General features: G+C 36.5%; 1 protein-coding gene across 7 annotated transcripts in view; it reads right to left on the reverse strand.

Annotated features, from left to right (window-relative positions):
* The window catches only part of LAMA2 (laminin subunit alpha 2), a 625,652-nt gene that overhangs the window by 453,640 nt on the left and 157,558 nt on the right, over positions 1 to 14,454 (reverse strand). For all 7 annotated transcript variants that reach the window (XM_074397494.1, XM_074397493.1, XM_074397490.1 and 4 more), the window contains exons 2-3: positions 11,292 to 11,462; positions 2,293 to 2,405 (exon numbers count right to left, since the gene is read on the reverse strand). In XM_074397494.1, the coding sequence (XP_074253595.1) occupies positions 2,293 to 2,405; positions 11,292 to 11,462 (284 nt within the window). The remainder of the gene's footprint in view (positions 1 to 2,292; positions 2,406 to 11,291; positions 11,463 to 14,454) is intronic.

The following is a 14,454-nucleotide window of genomic DNA, read 5'->3' on the forward strand; positions in this document are numbered from 1 at the left end:
AGAATATGCTTAAAAGCAGAGTGAGAGCATGCTTAGGAACTGGAGGAAAATTTACTTCATGCTTTTTATAGACTGAATGTTTCTGTTCCTCTAAAATTCGTGTGTTGAAATCCTAACCTCTAATGTGATGGTATTAGGCAATGGGGATTTGGGAGATAATTGGGTCATGAGGACAGAGCCTCCAAGAATCAAATTCGTACCTTTATGAATGAAACCCCAAAAAGTTTGTTTGTCCCTTCTGCCATGTGAGGCTAGAGCAAAAAGAAAACCATCTATGAACCACAAAGTAGGCCCTCACCAGACACTAAATCTGCCAGTGCTTTGATACTGGACTTCAAGGCTCCAGAACTATGAGAAATAAATTGCTGCTTTTTATAAGCCACCTCATCTGGTATTTCGTTATAATAGTCCAAACAGACTAAAACAATACCATTCAACATTCAAGAAATTTTCATAAATTAGAAAAAATGCAGTGTGCTTTATCATAAGAAACACGATTAAATCACTTAATCATTTAATTCTCAAATTCAACAATCAACATGGTGGCTCTTCAAATCACTGAATTTATTTTCTTGGTACTATTTGGGTCACTGCTAAATTGGTGAACACAAAACTACAGAAGATATTATAATATACATGTTCAAGATTAATCCCACTTGGTCACAGTGAATGATCCTTTTAATGTGCTGTTAAATTTGGTTTGCTAGTATTTTGTTGAGAATTCTCACATCTATGTTCACCAAAAATATTGACCTGTAACGTTCTTTTCTTGCAGTCTTTGGCTTTCGTATCACGGTAATGCTGGCCTTATAAAATTTTTCTCTGCAAGGTTAGTGAATAAAATATTTAGGTTAAGAATATGTGGAGGTTGACCTCTGTAGTTGTATGATAATCTTGTTTGATAAATGCATTCTTAGTTTTGAGGGATAGACCAGGAAGAGAAGTGAATTGCTTATTGAGGGGCAGAAGACTTCTAGTTAAGACATGAGCTTCACTAACTAACGGCATTCCTGGATTAGCCAGGAGTGAGTATGATCTCAATCTATGTTTGAAAAGTCTACTGAAAAGTTGCCCCTCTGTTTTACCCCAGGGGATTCATGCACAGGATTAATTTTCCTAAAGCATAATTGATCAGTGCAGTCCTGATAGTGCTCTGAGACTTCCTGGGAAATATTATTAACTCAGGATTGACATTCAGCTGCTGTATACCAGTAAGGGTAGAAATAAATTCATGCCGGTTGGTAAGCTGCAGCACTGAGCCCCTGCTGCCAACAGTTCCTCATATCCTAAGCAGTCTCATATAGGTGGAAGGCAGGTCTGCTGTGAAATCTGCCAGCTTGCTTGCTCCACCCAGCTTCTTGTGGCTCTTGAATGTATGCAGCCCTCACCAAAATGAACCTAGACCCTGGAGGAGGGAGACTGTTCTCATGGTGGTGGCAAGTGGTATCCATTAGGAAAATGTCTAGAGCTGATCTAGCCCACTGGCTGGGGCTTCCTCACACAGTGACATCTTATAAAAACTATGACTTTACTGTGTATGGTATCTGTCATTAACTATCCTGACCATCACCCCCGCACATTATTTATGCTTACAAATAGGATGGAGTGTGGCATTTGTCCATGTTCCATCTTAATTGCAAGCCTAAATAATTTGAGATGCTGGTGATTCCTGATTGATAACTTCAGCCTGACCTGAAAATGGTGAACAGAAGGAAGAAAGACATTAAGCATAGAAGGCACCCAGGCTTATGTAAGACAAACTTGAACAACTTCCGACATCAATTTTGTATAACTACAAGGCTTGTTACTTCATTTAGTCACCCAAGTTTAATTTGAAATCAACTGCCACAGATTTCTCTACTCTCAGTAATGAGAGGCAATTTGTTCAAGAGCCTTGTTATCCAAGAACCTTTAAGTGCACATACCATCAGCACAGTGGGAGCACTATTATTTTTAAAGTTAAAAATGATACCATCATATTTTTGTTATGTACAATTTTATTGCTCTATATTTTCATCATTAACTCCAGCTAGCTAAAACAGAGCCAGCACCTAATTCAATTCTAAGGTCTTTGCAGGCTTTCATTTTAGTTGTGCTTCAGAAGTAAATGCTGAATACTTTTAAATGACAATATGCCATGTGAATAGGACCCTTTGTTCACCTTATCAAGAAAACAATGGAGAGTGATAAGAAAGGGTATCCTTTCACCCACAAACCATTAACTAAACAAATAGAAAATGTAAAATGCAATTTCAAAAGTGGAAATGATAAAAAAAAAAAAAGGAACTATACCTGCTGTAGATCCAGTGTAATTGTCACATAATGGTATTCAATTCCATTCTTAATACTGGGACTCTGCCACCAAGTATTCTTTCCATCAATAGCGTTTGTAATTGGGTGTCTCTCTATTGAGTTGGAGGAAAAAAGATTATGTAATTAATTTATAGTTGTTTCTTTAAAGTAAAAAAAATAAAACTGTTAAAACAATCATTATGTGGATATCAAATATTAAAATAATACAAAAAGAGAGCAATTCAGATTCTCAACAGAATTTCTTCAAGACAGCTGTCTCATAGAACCATACAAGGTAGTGGGAAATGATTAAATGCTTAGACTGCAGGAGAATGAGCTGGTCAACACTCTGGCCATCAACCAAAATGGGCAACTTTAAAGGTAACTACACAAATTAAGTGTAAAGTGTAATATAATTTAATATTATATAATATTAAAATCTAATTGATGTGTCAATCATTCCAAAAAGCAATAACTATTTGAGACAGCTCTAGTATGCCATCAACCTTGTTAACAGAAACATAAAATCCTGACGTGTGGTTGAAAGATACTTGAATACTTGCCTTCTGACACATTCATTTTTATCAAGAGTTGGAGAGTCCAATATGTATCTGGCTTTAACATAAAATGCTGTTAAATTTATTCTATGAGATATTGAGACTCAGAAACCAATATCCGAAAATATGGCATCCTGGTATGCTGATTATTTTAAATGAAAGGCTCTTGGAGACCAGCAAATGCTGAAATAAGTTTGACTCTGATACTCCTTTGTCTGCTTACAGTCTGATCTCACCAAGAAGAAAAGAATTCCCTCTGGCCCTCGTGCTAAGTTTTCATTAATTTAACTTATTTTCACATGAAGAGAGACTGAAGTCTCTGAACACACCTGAACAGACTTCTGTTAAAAACCACTGTCTGTTCTGTGGGCCCAAAGACTTTGTCCCAGGCCATTGTATGGGTCTTGAATTCCCCTGAAAATCATTTACTATTTTCCAAATTGCCATATTTTCCCCATCTCCCCTTCCTTGTGAAGAAGGGTGTGTCTACATCTATGTCCCCATTGGGTTATCAGGTAATCATCCTCCTGTGATTCTTCCATGTGGTGCATGTTAAAATAAATTCTGTATGCCTTTCACCTACTAAGCTAACTCTTTTCAGTTGATTTTTCGGCAAACCTTCAGAAGGCAAACGGGAAGTTTTCCCTTCGCCCTTTCAGAAGATTTTTGCAGCCAGCCTTTATCTTGCCAATTTTCTACCACTATTTAATAATATGATGAAAGATAACCCAAACCTCCCAACCAGCATTTGCCTGTTGGCATCATCACTAAGTCTAGCGGAGGAATCTTTACAATAACGGCAAGCAAGGAGACGATGACACATGAAACTCCATCTACCAAAAAACCACAGATCTCCTACTTTCACTCCAGACATTTGAGAATAGGATCAACTGTGAAAATCAAAAGGGAGACTGCAGATGGAAAATAGGAGGTGTGGCAACCCTGAAAACCTGTGATCCTTGTTGCAGCTCCCTTCCTTCTCACAGTCCTCAAAGCTCACAATCCTTGTCTCTTCCCATTTCAGCTCTGCCTGTCTCACAAGAGCAGCAACTACTCCTGGGCTGCCAAGCCTTCACTGCATTTTGGTTCCCAGTCATTGGTGCTTGTCTGAAATCTTTGCTTCTCATTTCCACATAAGATAAGGTCTTTTTCTTTCTCCTCGTCTAAATAGACCTTGCTCACACATGAGTGAGAATGACAAGAGTGGAGGTTGTCGATGATCCTGTTTCTATTTCCAAGGCTGCAGTAAGGGCACTTAAGTTCCTCACATCTCACTGGAAAGTCAGCACATTTGCCCATTGAAATGTAAAGTGGAGGTGAATTTCCCTAAACTCCTCTGTTTGTTATAAATTAAGGATGCTTTGGGTCATCAGTCCTGAGAACTTTCATCAAACTAATTATCTGGGAAGAAGTTTCAAATGAGTGGCTTATGAACAGCCTTTTAGATTAGAATACAATCCCCTTTAAATTTGAAGGAATACCTCAAATAATGAACAAATCACACCACTATAAGGAACAAATATGGACTCTCAATTTTCCTACCTAATATTGCAATCTAGCCAAGTATTCTAATAATATTGGTGATGAAAGAGAGGGGGTAGCTAGATATTCCTCCTGGCCCCACCAGCACGTAACTGACCACAGTTAGTAGGTAACTGACCACAGACAAATCATTTCAACACTATGTGTCTTCTCTGATATAGGAATAACAAAATTCCACTCACGGCAGGGGTTTCCAGATTCATCATCTTCAGAAAAAAAAAGTGAAGTTAAACATAAATGTGTGGCAGATTTGTGAAATTGATATAGGAGTTCTAGCTTTTAGTTTTTCCAAGTAGTAATAACCTCCAATCTACATCTATCACTTAATAAAGCATCATTATTATTTCATAAAATAAAGGGCATTTAAAAACCTACAAGTTTTTTAAAAACCATAATATCAAAATGGAGAACAATTATTTAAAATGTATTCTATTTTCATGAAAAATGTGAGAAGTTGTTCTCAATTTCTTACTTTGCCATGGACCAGCAAAAACATCTTGAATGTGAATCCTTTATTCACAGGGTTACTGATGAACAGTGTAACTATGAACATTCTAACCATTACTATGCATATACATAAAATGAGTGATACATCTGTTCAAAATGTATTATCCTAAATCTTAATTAGAGACAAGTTGCATTTAGTAAAAACATTTGAAAAAACAATAAAAATAAAGCAAAACTAAGCCCTCAAAGCAACAGGAATCTGATAGTAAAGTAAAATCATCCTTAAAAGAAAAATTTTATTAAAAGATGAATATTGGCCAGGTGCAGTGGCTCACACCTATAATCCCAGCACTTGGGGAGGCCAGGGTGGGTGGATCACTTGAAGTTAGGAGTTCAAGACCAGGCTGGTCAACAGAGTGAAACCCCGTCTCTAGGGGTAAAAAAATAAATTAGCCAGGCATGGTGTCAGTCACCTGTATTCCCAGCTACTTGGGAGGCTGAGACAGGAGAATCACTTGAACCCAGGAGGCAGAGGCTGCAGTGGGCTGAGGGTGACAGAGCAACTCCATTTCAAAAAAAAAAAAAAAAAAAGCTGAATATTCACTAAATTTGCCATTTTCAGATTTGTGAATGTTTTTATTATATATCAATTTCTATTAAATGCAAATATGTATTAATACAAATTAATATGTGATTTATTTATATAAATAATTATATATTATTTGTAATTAATATGTAATAAATTGTAATAACATTTACTGAAAACATAAGACTGTGTTTTGAGTTATTTATGGTATAATAATCTTATTCCAGATATGGATATTCATATTGCAAATCTTAATATGACTGTATAGGACAGGGCAAAAATATTTCATTGTTATTAGTAAATTTTTAAATTCAACTTAACAGCTGGCTGGACTTTATTTTCCACCAGATCATCATGTTAGCTCTCCATGGAGATGAGGCTTTCTGTCTCATTAACGAAAAGTGTAATTGCTGAATATATTTAAATATTAGCGTTAGTTCAATTTTTCTGTTGAAGCTAGGAAAATGTCAGGTCTTTATGATGACAGCAAATACCAGAAGCATAACTAAATACCAAATAAATGACCCTGGTAACATAAGGGGGTGCTGTAATTGGCATATAGGGAATCAAAACCATAAATGAAATATTATTGGCACTGCTTCTGAAGAAAAATAAATATCACAGAAAACATTCCCCAAATATCCTCCTGAATCTTTTTTACAGATTGTGAGTTTAATATGTGATAGAAAAAATACACACACAACCCCATTTCTAAATCAAATTCACGGCTCATAGGTAATTGTGAGAGAAGTTGTCTAATTGGAAATTTTGATATCTGCCACCTCAGGTCAAATTGATAAGAGAATTAGTCATGAAAAGGAGGACTGGGAGATGAATGAACAATTAACCATAATCCCTATTATGAAAGTTTAATCATAATTAATTTGCAAATACTGATGAATTGTTGGCATAATTCCCTTATTTAAAAGGAGATGGAAACGTAAAACATCCTCAACAGGGATAAATATGTAAGTCAATTCAAAGGCTAACTGCAACTGAAAACTAGATAGGGAATCTTTGATGAGGTAAACCTTTCAAACTGCTAGTTTTTAATTGGAAAGCAAAGTATATTAACAGTCAACAAGTTCAAGGTTCATTCTCTTTGCAGGGTGTTTAAGTACAGACCTTCCATATTTATTCTCAGAGTTCACTGAATTTGTAGAATTTTATCATCTGTTCCTCCGACTTTTACTAAAATATATTCATACAGTTTACTGCTAGATTTTTATTCTTGTGGGGTTTTATTCTTTCTAAATTTGTAGTACCAAAGCATAATTTGCAAATGTGGATTGAATCTGGTCATTTAAAAATAATCATGTAGGTCAGGCACAGTGGCTCACCCCTGTAATCCCAGCACTTTGGGAGACCGAGGTAAGCAGATCTCCTAAGGTCAGGAGTTTGAGACCAGCCTGGCCAACATGGTGAAACCCCATCTCCCCTAAAATTACGAAAACATTAGCCAGATGCAGTGGTGCCTGTCTGTAGTATCAGCTACTCAAGAGAGGCTAAGCCTGGAGAATCACTTGAACCTGCAAGGTGGAGGTTGCAGTGAGCTGAGATCGCGCTGCTGCACTCTAGCCTAGATACCAGACTCTGTCTCAAAAAAATAAATAAACAAAAATAATAATGACAATCATGCAAAGTAAATCCAGACTGTGACAAGTTTAAAAATCACTACTGGCAAATAAAAATGGAGAAATATCATAACTTATATACATCTTGCTTTTCTGAAATCGTTTATTTTTGGTTTCAGTGTAGAAAAACATGGGTAGTATTGCCTGAATATAGATATCATCCATGAGATAAAAGGTACTCTGAATGTAGAGGGTGAAAGACAGAATAGCTTTCAGGAGGGTGAAAGACAGAATAGCTCTTGAACTCAATTTGACAAATGTATTTCATCCATTTTTCCAACTAAGAATAAAAATAATTGAATGGAGAACTCAATTATTTTCTACCCCAATATTTATATCATTCTGCATCCCATTTTTATGATTGTAATCATTTTTCTTTCTCTCCTTTCCTGTGTAAATATTGTATATACATATGTACATATTATTGTATATACATAATATTTATACTTATTTATGTACATATAGTATTTACATAAATTTGTTTAACATTATAATTATGTGTATATTATGCAACATATCATATATTTAATGTTTAATTTAAATATCAGTTTAATAATTACATAAGTATATTTATATACCTGCATACATATGCACATATTTATGGTTTTGCCTATTTTATCTCTCTAATTCTCCCTGTCTGCACAGCCCATCCTAAACACACATCTACACACCCGAACCTCCTCCCCACAACTCCGTTCATGCCCCCAGACTTTCTCACGTTCTCCATGAACTTATCAAGGCCAGCAGTCCCTGAACCAATAATGGTTTTCCCCCATCAGGCTTTAGTGTCTTGCCTAATGAACCTGAAACTAATAATCCATCAATTCATTTACTTTCTGCCCTTTTCTTCAATTTTCTTGCCATCTTCTTCCATTTCACTTTTCCTGTAATGCTCCAAGAGTATCAGTTCAAATGTTTGATTCTTTATTTTACTCCATATGGAATTGCCACTTTATTCTTATTATGGCTCAGTGATTCCCTCCTATTCCCCTGAGAGGCTCATAATCTAAATGTTTGCCTCTTGCCTCAGCAGGTAACCCAGATTTATATCTTAATGAAGAAATCAAGATCATCAAATAAGAAATTCCTCCCAATACTTTCTGCTGTCTGCTGCTATTTATCCTTCCTTCTTTCTGATTTGGTGAATTAAAAGTACTTATCTTCTAATATAAGTTTTTCACCTATGCTTAATGACCCATATGTTTTTACTTCTAGAGAGATATCACCCCTACCACTACTTTGTTGCCAACTTCCCTGGCCTTCTCACTAAGCATCTAAACTAGCTCAAACGTCTCTTACCTTTGAAAACTTTTGCAGCTCCACAGCCTCCTCTGCCCTTCATTCTTTCACATCAAGAATACTTGAGAGAATATTTCTATATACACCTCTTCTTCTTCCTCATTCATTTACTAAATCTGCTGAGTACTTTAGCAAGGTGATCAATGGGTGGCATTGTCAAAAGCAAGTGAAACCTATTTTCTTACTCAATTGTCTTGGAAGCATTTAAGATTGCTGATTGTTTTTTCTTCCTGACAGTTCTTTCCTTCATCATGTATCCAATGCCTCATTTTCCTGATTTTTTCCCCCTGGAAATCTGTTTCCCTCTATTGCCTTTCTTGACTGCATTTACCTGAAATTCCTTGGCTTTTACGTAAAAGCAAAAGGCTCTGATGTATGTCCTTTGCTCTTGCATTCTATAGAAAAAATAGCAAACATTTGAGTAAGCAACAATACTCCCCACTCCTATACACATATCGTAACAACTTATATCCTAGAAATTAACCAGAGTCAGCTGGGCGCGGAGGCTCATGCCTACAATCCTAGCACTTTGGGAAGCCGAGGCAGGCGGATTACTTGAGGTCAGGAGTTTGAGACCAGCCTAACCAACATGGAGAAACCTTGTCTCTACTAAAAATACAAAATTGGCCACTCATGGTGGCACATGCCTGTAATCCCAGCTACTCTGGAGGCTGAGGCAGGAGAATCGTTTGAACCTGGGAGGGGGAGGTTGAGGTGAGCCGATATCCTGCCACTGCACTCCAGCATAAGCAACAGAGCGAGACTCCATCTCAAAAAAAAAAAAAAAAAAAAAGGAAAGAAATTAACCAGAAATTAACCAGAATCATTAATAGGTAAGGAAGGTTTCTGGTTTCTGGTGGTTGCCTTCTTTGGTGTCTTAACATGTGTTTTTCTAACATTCTGTGATACACATGACCACCAATTTTAATCACGCAATTCCCAATTCCTCATTATATAATTTAGGAATGTAGAAAACATTACTGTATTTGAGGAATTGGGACTTGTGTGAATGACTAAACCCTAATGCAGTCTATGAACTTTGGATGATAATGTCAATGTAGATTCATGGACTGTAACAAATGTAGCACTCTGGAGGGGGATATTGATAATGGAGAAGGCTACACATGTGTTGGGGCAGGGGATATATGGGAAATTTCTATACTTTTCTCTTAATTTTGCTGTGAACCTCAAACTTTTCTAAAAATAAAGTCTATTAAAAAGGACAGAGAAAAAATATTGAGCAAATTTTGAAATAATTGTGAAGCTTTAGCCCCATCATAGTTCACCTCAATTGGCATACAGTTTTATTAAACTCTTTTCTCTCTCTCTACATATACACACACTCATATATATATATATATACACACACATATATATATATACACATATATATACACATATATATAAAATATGAATCTACCTTTTTATATATTCTATATAAAATAATATTAATAAAAAACTACTTTTGAGAGGCTGAGGCAGGTGGATCGCTTGAGATCAGGAGTCTCAGACCAGCCTGGCCAACATGGTAAAATCTCATCTCTACTTAAAATACAAAAAATAGCCAGACGTGGTGGCACATGCCTGTAGTCCTAGCTACTTGAAAGGCTGAGGCAGGAGAATCACTTGAACCTGGGAGATGGAGGTTGCCATGAGCTGTGATTGTACCACCGCACTCCAGCCTGGGTGACAGAATGAGACTCTGTCTCAAAAGCAAAATAAAAATAAAAATAAAATATATACCTATGTATTAAAAAATAATATAAATATATATCTATCTTTTTCTGTAGATTACATATAAGTATATTTCCACTTTTTGTATATATTATATATAGAGACAGAGAGAGAGAGTTAGGGTGGAGAAGAGAAGAAGGCATGTCAGAAAGATAGATGTAGATATATCTAGATAGAGATATATAGATATAAAGATTCCTTATCCAGGAATCTTTAGATGACCTTAGCATCCACATGGAGCATTCATGTTCCTTTAGCACCAAATTTACTTTTCTTTTGCCTCCATTTCCCCTCTAGGTTTTCTGAATCAGGGATTATGTGTCATTCAATATTATGCTCCAATACAATGCATTGCTAGTAGGAGGTGTTCAAAGGCTTGTTGAATAATTACATCAATGAGTCTGAGGTATTGCTGTGGTTCATAGAGGCCAGAAAGAGGGCTTTGCATGGTGCCTCTCCCTAAATCACTTCTCCTGTGGTTGTTAAATGCCTTCATAATCTGGCTCCAGCCTTCTGCTCTAGGCTCATCTCCACACTACCCTGTGGCCCTTTCAGTTCTAGTTATTCCTAACTAATTGAAGCTCCCTGAGTAACTAGGATTTTCTGTGTAATTCTGATTTCTCTTCCTAACAAGACTTCTCCTCTTCCCTTCCATCACTTCTTTACCTGTTTAGCTCATACTCTTGTTTAGCTCATAGTCTTAGTTATCAGCTTGGATAGCACTTCTTCTGGCAATCCTTACTTACACCAAGACTGACTTTGTGGCCATCCTCTTCCGCAGAACCCTGTGCGCATTCTTTGCTTTCTACTTACCACACTGTTTATCAGAAGCTCAAAGACCATACCCTAACTTATTCCTCTTAGATCTTAGGCACAATATGTGGCACATAAATTCCAATGAATGATGATAGCCTGAGTTAATAACCACATCCTCAGAAACCATTCTGGTATCTGAAGCTAGCAAACCCAATGACTGCCACAGGCCTTCAGATGGCAAATCATCTCCAATCACTGTACTTGGTACATAGAAAAACTCCCATCATGTTTGCTGAATGACAGAGAGGGCACTGGAAGTAGCTTATAGTGGGAAAAAGAATTCTAAGGATTATAAACTCTTTGAATTTAATGCAACTTGACCTCAACATCTCATAATTATAGATCCTACCCAGTGCCACACAGAATACACATTAAAATACATACGGTTTGGATTGCTGCTGTTTTGATTGCAGATACGACACTGGGGGTTCCTCACAGGCTGCCCAGGGACGTGTTCTACCAATTTGCAGTACATTTCAGGCCCCTTTTCTCCGCATGTCGCATTGGTCGTGATAAGAGCATTAGAAGCAAGATTCAGGACCGCAGGGAATAAACCTGAAAAAGATGGGCAGATGAAGGTGTGTATATCAGAAACTAAGTTATGATTTTGAAGCATTTTAAAATGCAATTGAGATAGGATATTTCTCAATGCATTAAACTAACCCAAAATGAATGAGTTAGTGATAAAAAAAAAAAAACAAAAACCTGACAAGTCAGTATACTGTATAAATACTATGTGTTATCAAAAGAATATTATTTTTCTTTCTGGGTCTTAAATATGGACTTTAAGACTCTTTTTAATTTTTTACCTAAGGCTTTTTGTTTTTAGCATTTACTTAGCAAGAAGGTCCTGTCTCTAGGATACACTCTAAAAACATATAAAAAATCTTCTGTTGAAGTTATTGGAAAAATATCTCACTAAATCTTCCATCTTCCATTTCAGCTATTTTATATCTAGTATTAAGACATAATTGCATGTTAATGTTTCTGCACAGCTATGCAAATATGTTTTTCATGGTCATTTCATGCTCCAGTTGTCTTTTATTGTAAATAATTATTAAAACTTCTTATCTCAAGACTAGAGAAGACAGAGAATGATAATTTTGGAAAGCCATTTTTTACTGCTTTCCCTGCTATCCAGCAATATTATAAAGAAATATATTGCCAAAAACAAGTCATCATAGTAGTCTGTGATCATACACCAGTAATTATATCTTAGGTATCATAGAAGTGTTTGACTTTCATAGATACAATCTCAGAAATCCATCTAAGTGTAGTCTAGGGAGATTTTTTATTCCCTTTGAGAACCAAATTCAGTCTCTTTTCTTCATGTAACTTAATGTCAATTCTGCTCATACATGTCTAATGTTTGCATTTTATAGACCCCTTTTTAATAACAGTATATAGCAAAGCCACTCACTAAAAGCCACTCTTATATTGAAAAATCTGTTTTTGGAAAAAGAACATTTGAGATTACAGATAAGTTGACTCTACTTATGGAGGGAACATGCTGACCATCTAGGTTGTTTCAGCTCTATATATGTGCCAAGTAGGTCTATATCAATTCAACTTCTGATAGAAAGTCCTTCCTGGCCAGGCACAGTGACTCACACCTGTAATTCCAGCACTTTGGTAGGCTGAGGCAGGTGGATGACCTGAGGTCAGGAGTTCGAGACCAGCCTGACCAACATGGTGAAACTAAAAATACAAATATTTGCTGGGCTTGGTGGCAGGTGCCTGTAATCCCAGCTACTCGAGAGGCTGTGTAAGGAGAATTGGTTGAACCCAGGAGGCAGAGGTTGCAGTGAGCTGATATTGTGCCACTGTACTGCACCCTGGGAGACAGAGCAAGACCCCATCGAAAAGAGAAGGAAAGCGGGGGGGAGGGGAGGGAAGGGAGAGGTAGGAGGGGAGGGAAGGGAGGGAAAGGGGAAGGAGAGGGAAAGGGGAAGGAGAGGGGAAGGGGAAGGAGAGGGGAAGAAGGGAAGGGAAGGAAGGGGAGGAGGAAGGGAAGGGCAGGGGGAGGAGAGGGAAAGGGAGGGAAGGAAAGGGCAGTGAAGGGAGGGGAGGGGAAAGGGAAGGGTGAGGCAGACCTTCCTGACTAAATCTCATGGCTTGATATTTTACTGAGATCCCTAGATCTTGAATTTGTGTTTTCTGCCTTGTCTTCAAAGCTTGTCACATAGTAGGGACTGAGTAGGCACTCAATGTATTTGTAAAATGAATGAATAAATAGATTGCAGATTATAAATATTAGACTCATAAATGTCTGCAACATCTGCACACAATAATTATTATAATCATAATAGCCAGCATGATTGAATATTTGCAATGTACCAAGCACTATTGTCAGAAACTGTTCCTACATTACTTTTCTGCATGGACTGATTCGCTACAGAAAACATACACACGAGCTTCATACCACTATTACCTCTAATTTATTACAAAGGCACAGAGGTTTAAGTAACTCGCCCATGATTACAGCTAGCAAGTAGCAGAGCTATGATTTGAACCGAAGTAATCTGGCTCCAGAGTCTATCCTCTTAATCACTCCACTGAATGTCATCTACCATGTTGTATGAAACCAACATAAATCTAGTGCTACCTTGCAGAGCTGGTTGACCTTAGAATTGCATTGAAAGAAACAAAAAAGAAAAAAAAGAAAGTAAATCAGGAAGATTTTTATAATATTTGATTATTAGACTTGTACGTATTGATTATTAAAATTTATTCTCTGCCAAAAGAGATAATAGTGCATAAAAATTACAATTACAAATAATTTAAATCTTTATTGTAATCACTTTCAAAAATTCCACAGGTAAATGAATTCAAAAGATCAAGTGACAAGTCAGTTTTTGTCTCAATCATTCTTAAGATCTCCCAAAGAGTTGCACCCAAATAATTTTTTCTCTCTTTTTTTTTCCCTCCCAATACATACATCTTTAAAATCCGTTGATTCCATTCCTCCAAAATAGTGCCTCCCACTCTCATTTGCCTTCTGGCCTTGTGTTTTTCTCCTGCTGAAAATTAAGGTTTCCAATTTTTCCTGATTTGCCAGTGGTACTTGCTTTTTCACTTAATCACTATTTCATTTATTGTTCCTGATAAATTTATTCCCCCCTCCAACTCTGTGCTCTCTGTCCCCCACATAATGAGACATTCTGTCAATGTGACATGAGGAAAGCTAATGTAATCATTGGTCAGAGAAATATTAAACATTCATAAGCTATTATTTATTTCATGAGACAATGTAGTGTTTTATAAAAACTAGAATACTATACAAAAGACTTTACCTTATAAAGCTTAGTGGAAACTTTCTAACAATTTTGTGGAGTTTGTTGGGTTACAAATTTAAAAATAATTAGATGGTCTCCACAGCATTATTTTAGACATTCTATTTTCTAGGTTAGTAAGTGATATATGATTAAACGAAGTTTGTCTGTATATCTTTCTCTTTTATCATTCATCACCGTTTTGTACTTAACTGTACAACTATTTTTTTCATCAAATATGTTTTGAGCATATATCATGCCAGAAAGTAAAGGAT

This window comes from Saimiri boliviensis, chromosome 4, assembly GCF_048565385.1.
Source record: "Saimiri boliviensis isolate mSaiBol1 chromosome 4, mSaiBol1.pri, whole genome shotgun sequence".
Lineage (NCBI taxonomy): Eukaryota > Metazoa > Chordata > Mammalia > Primates > Cebidae > Saimiri > Saimiri boliviensis.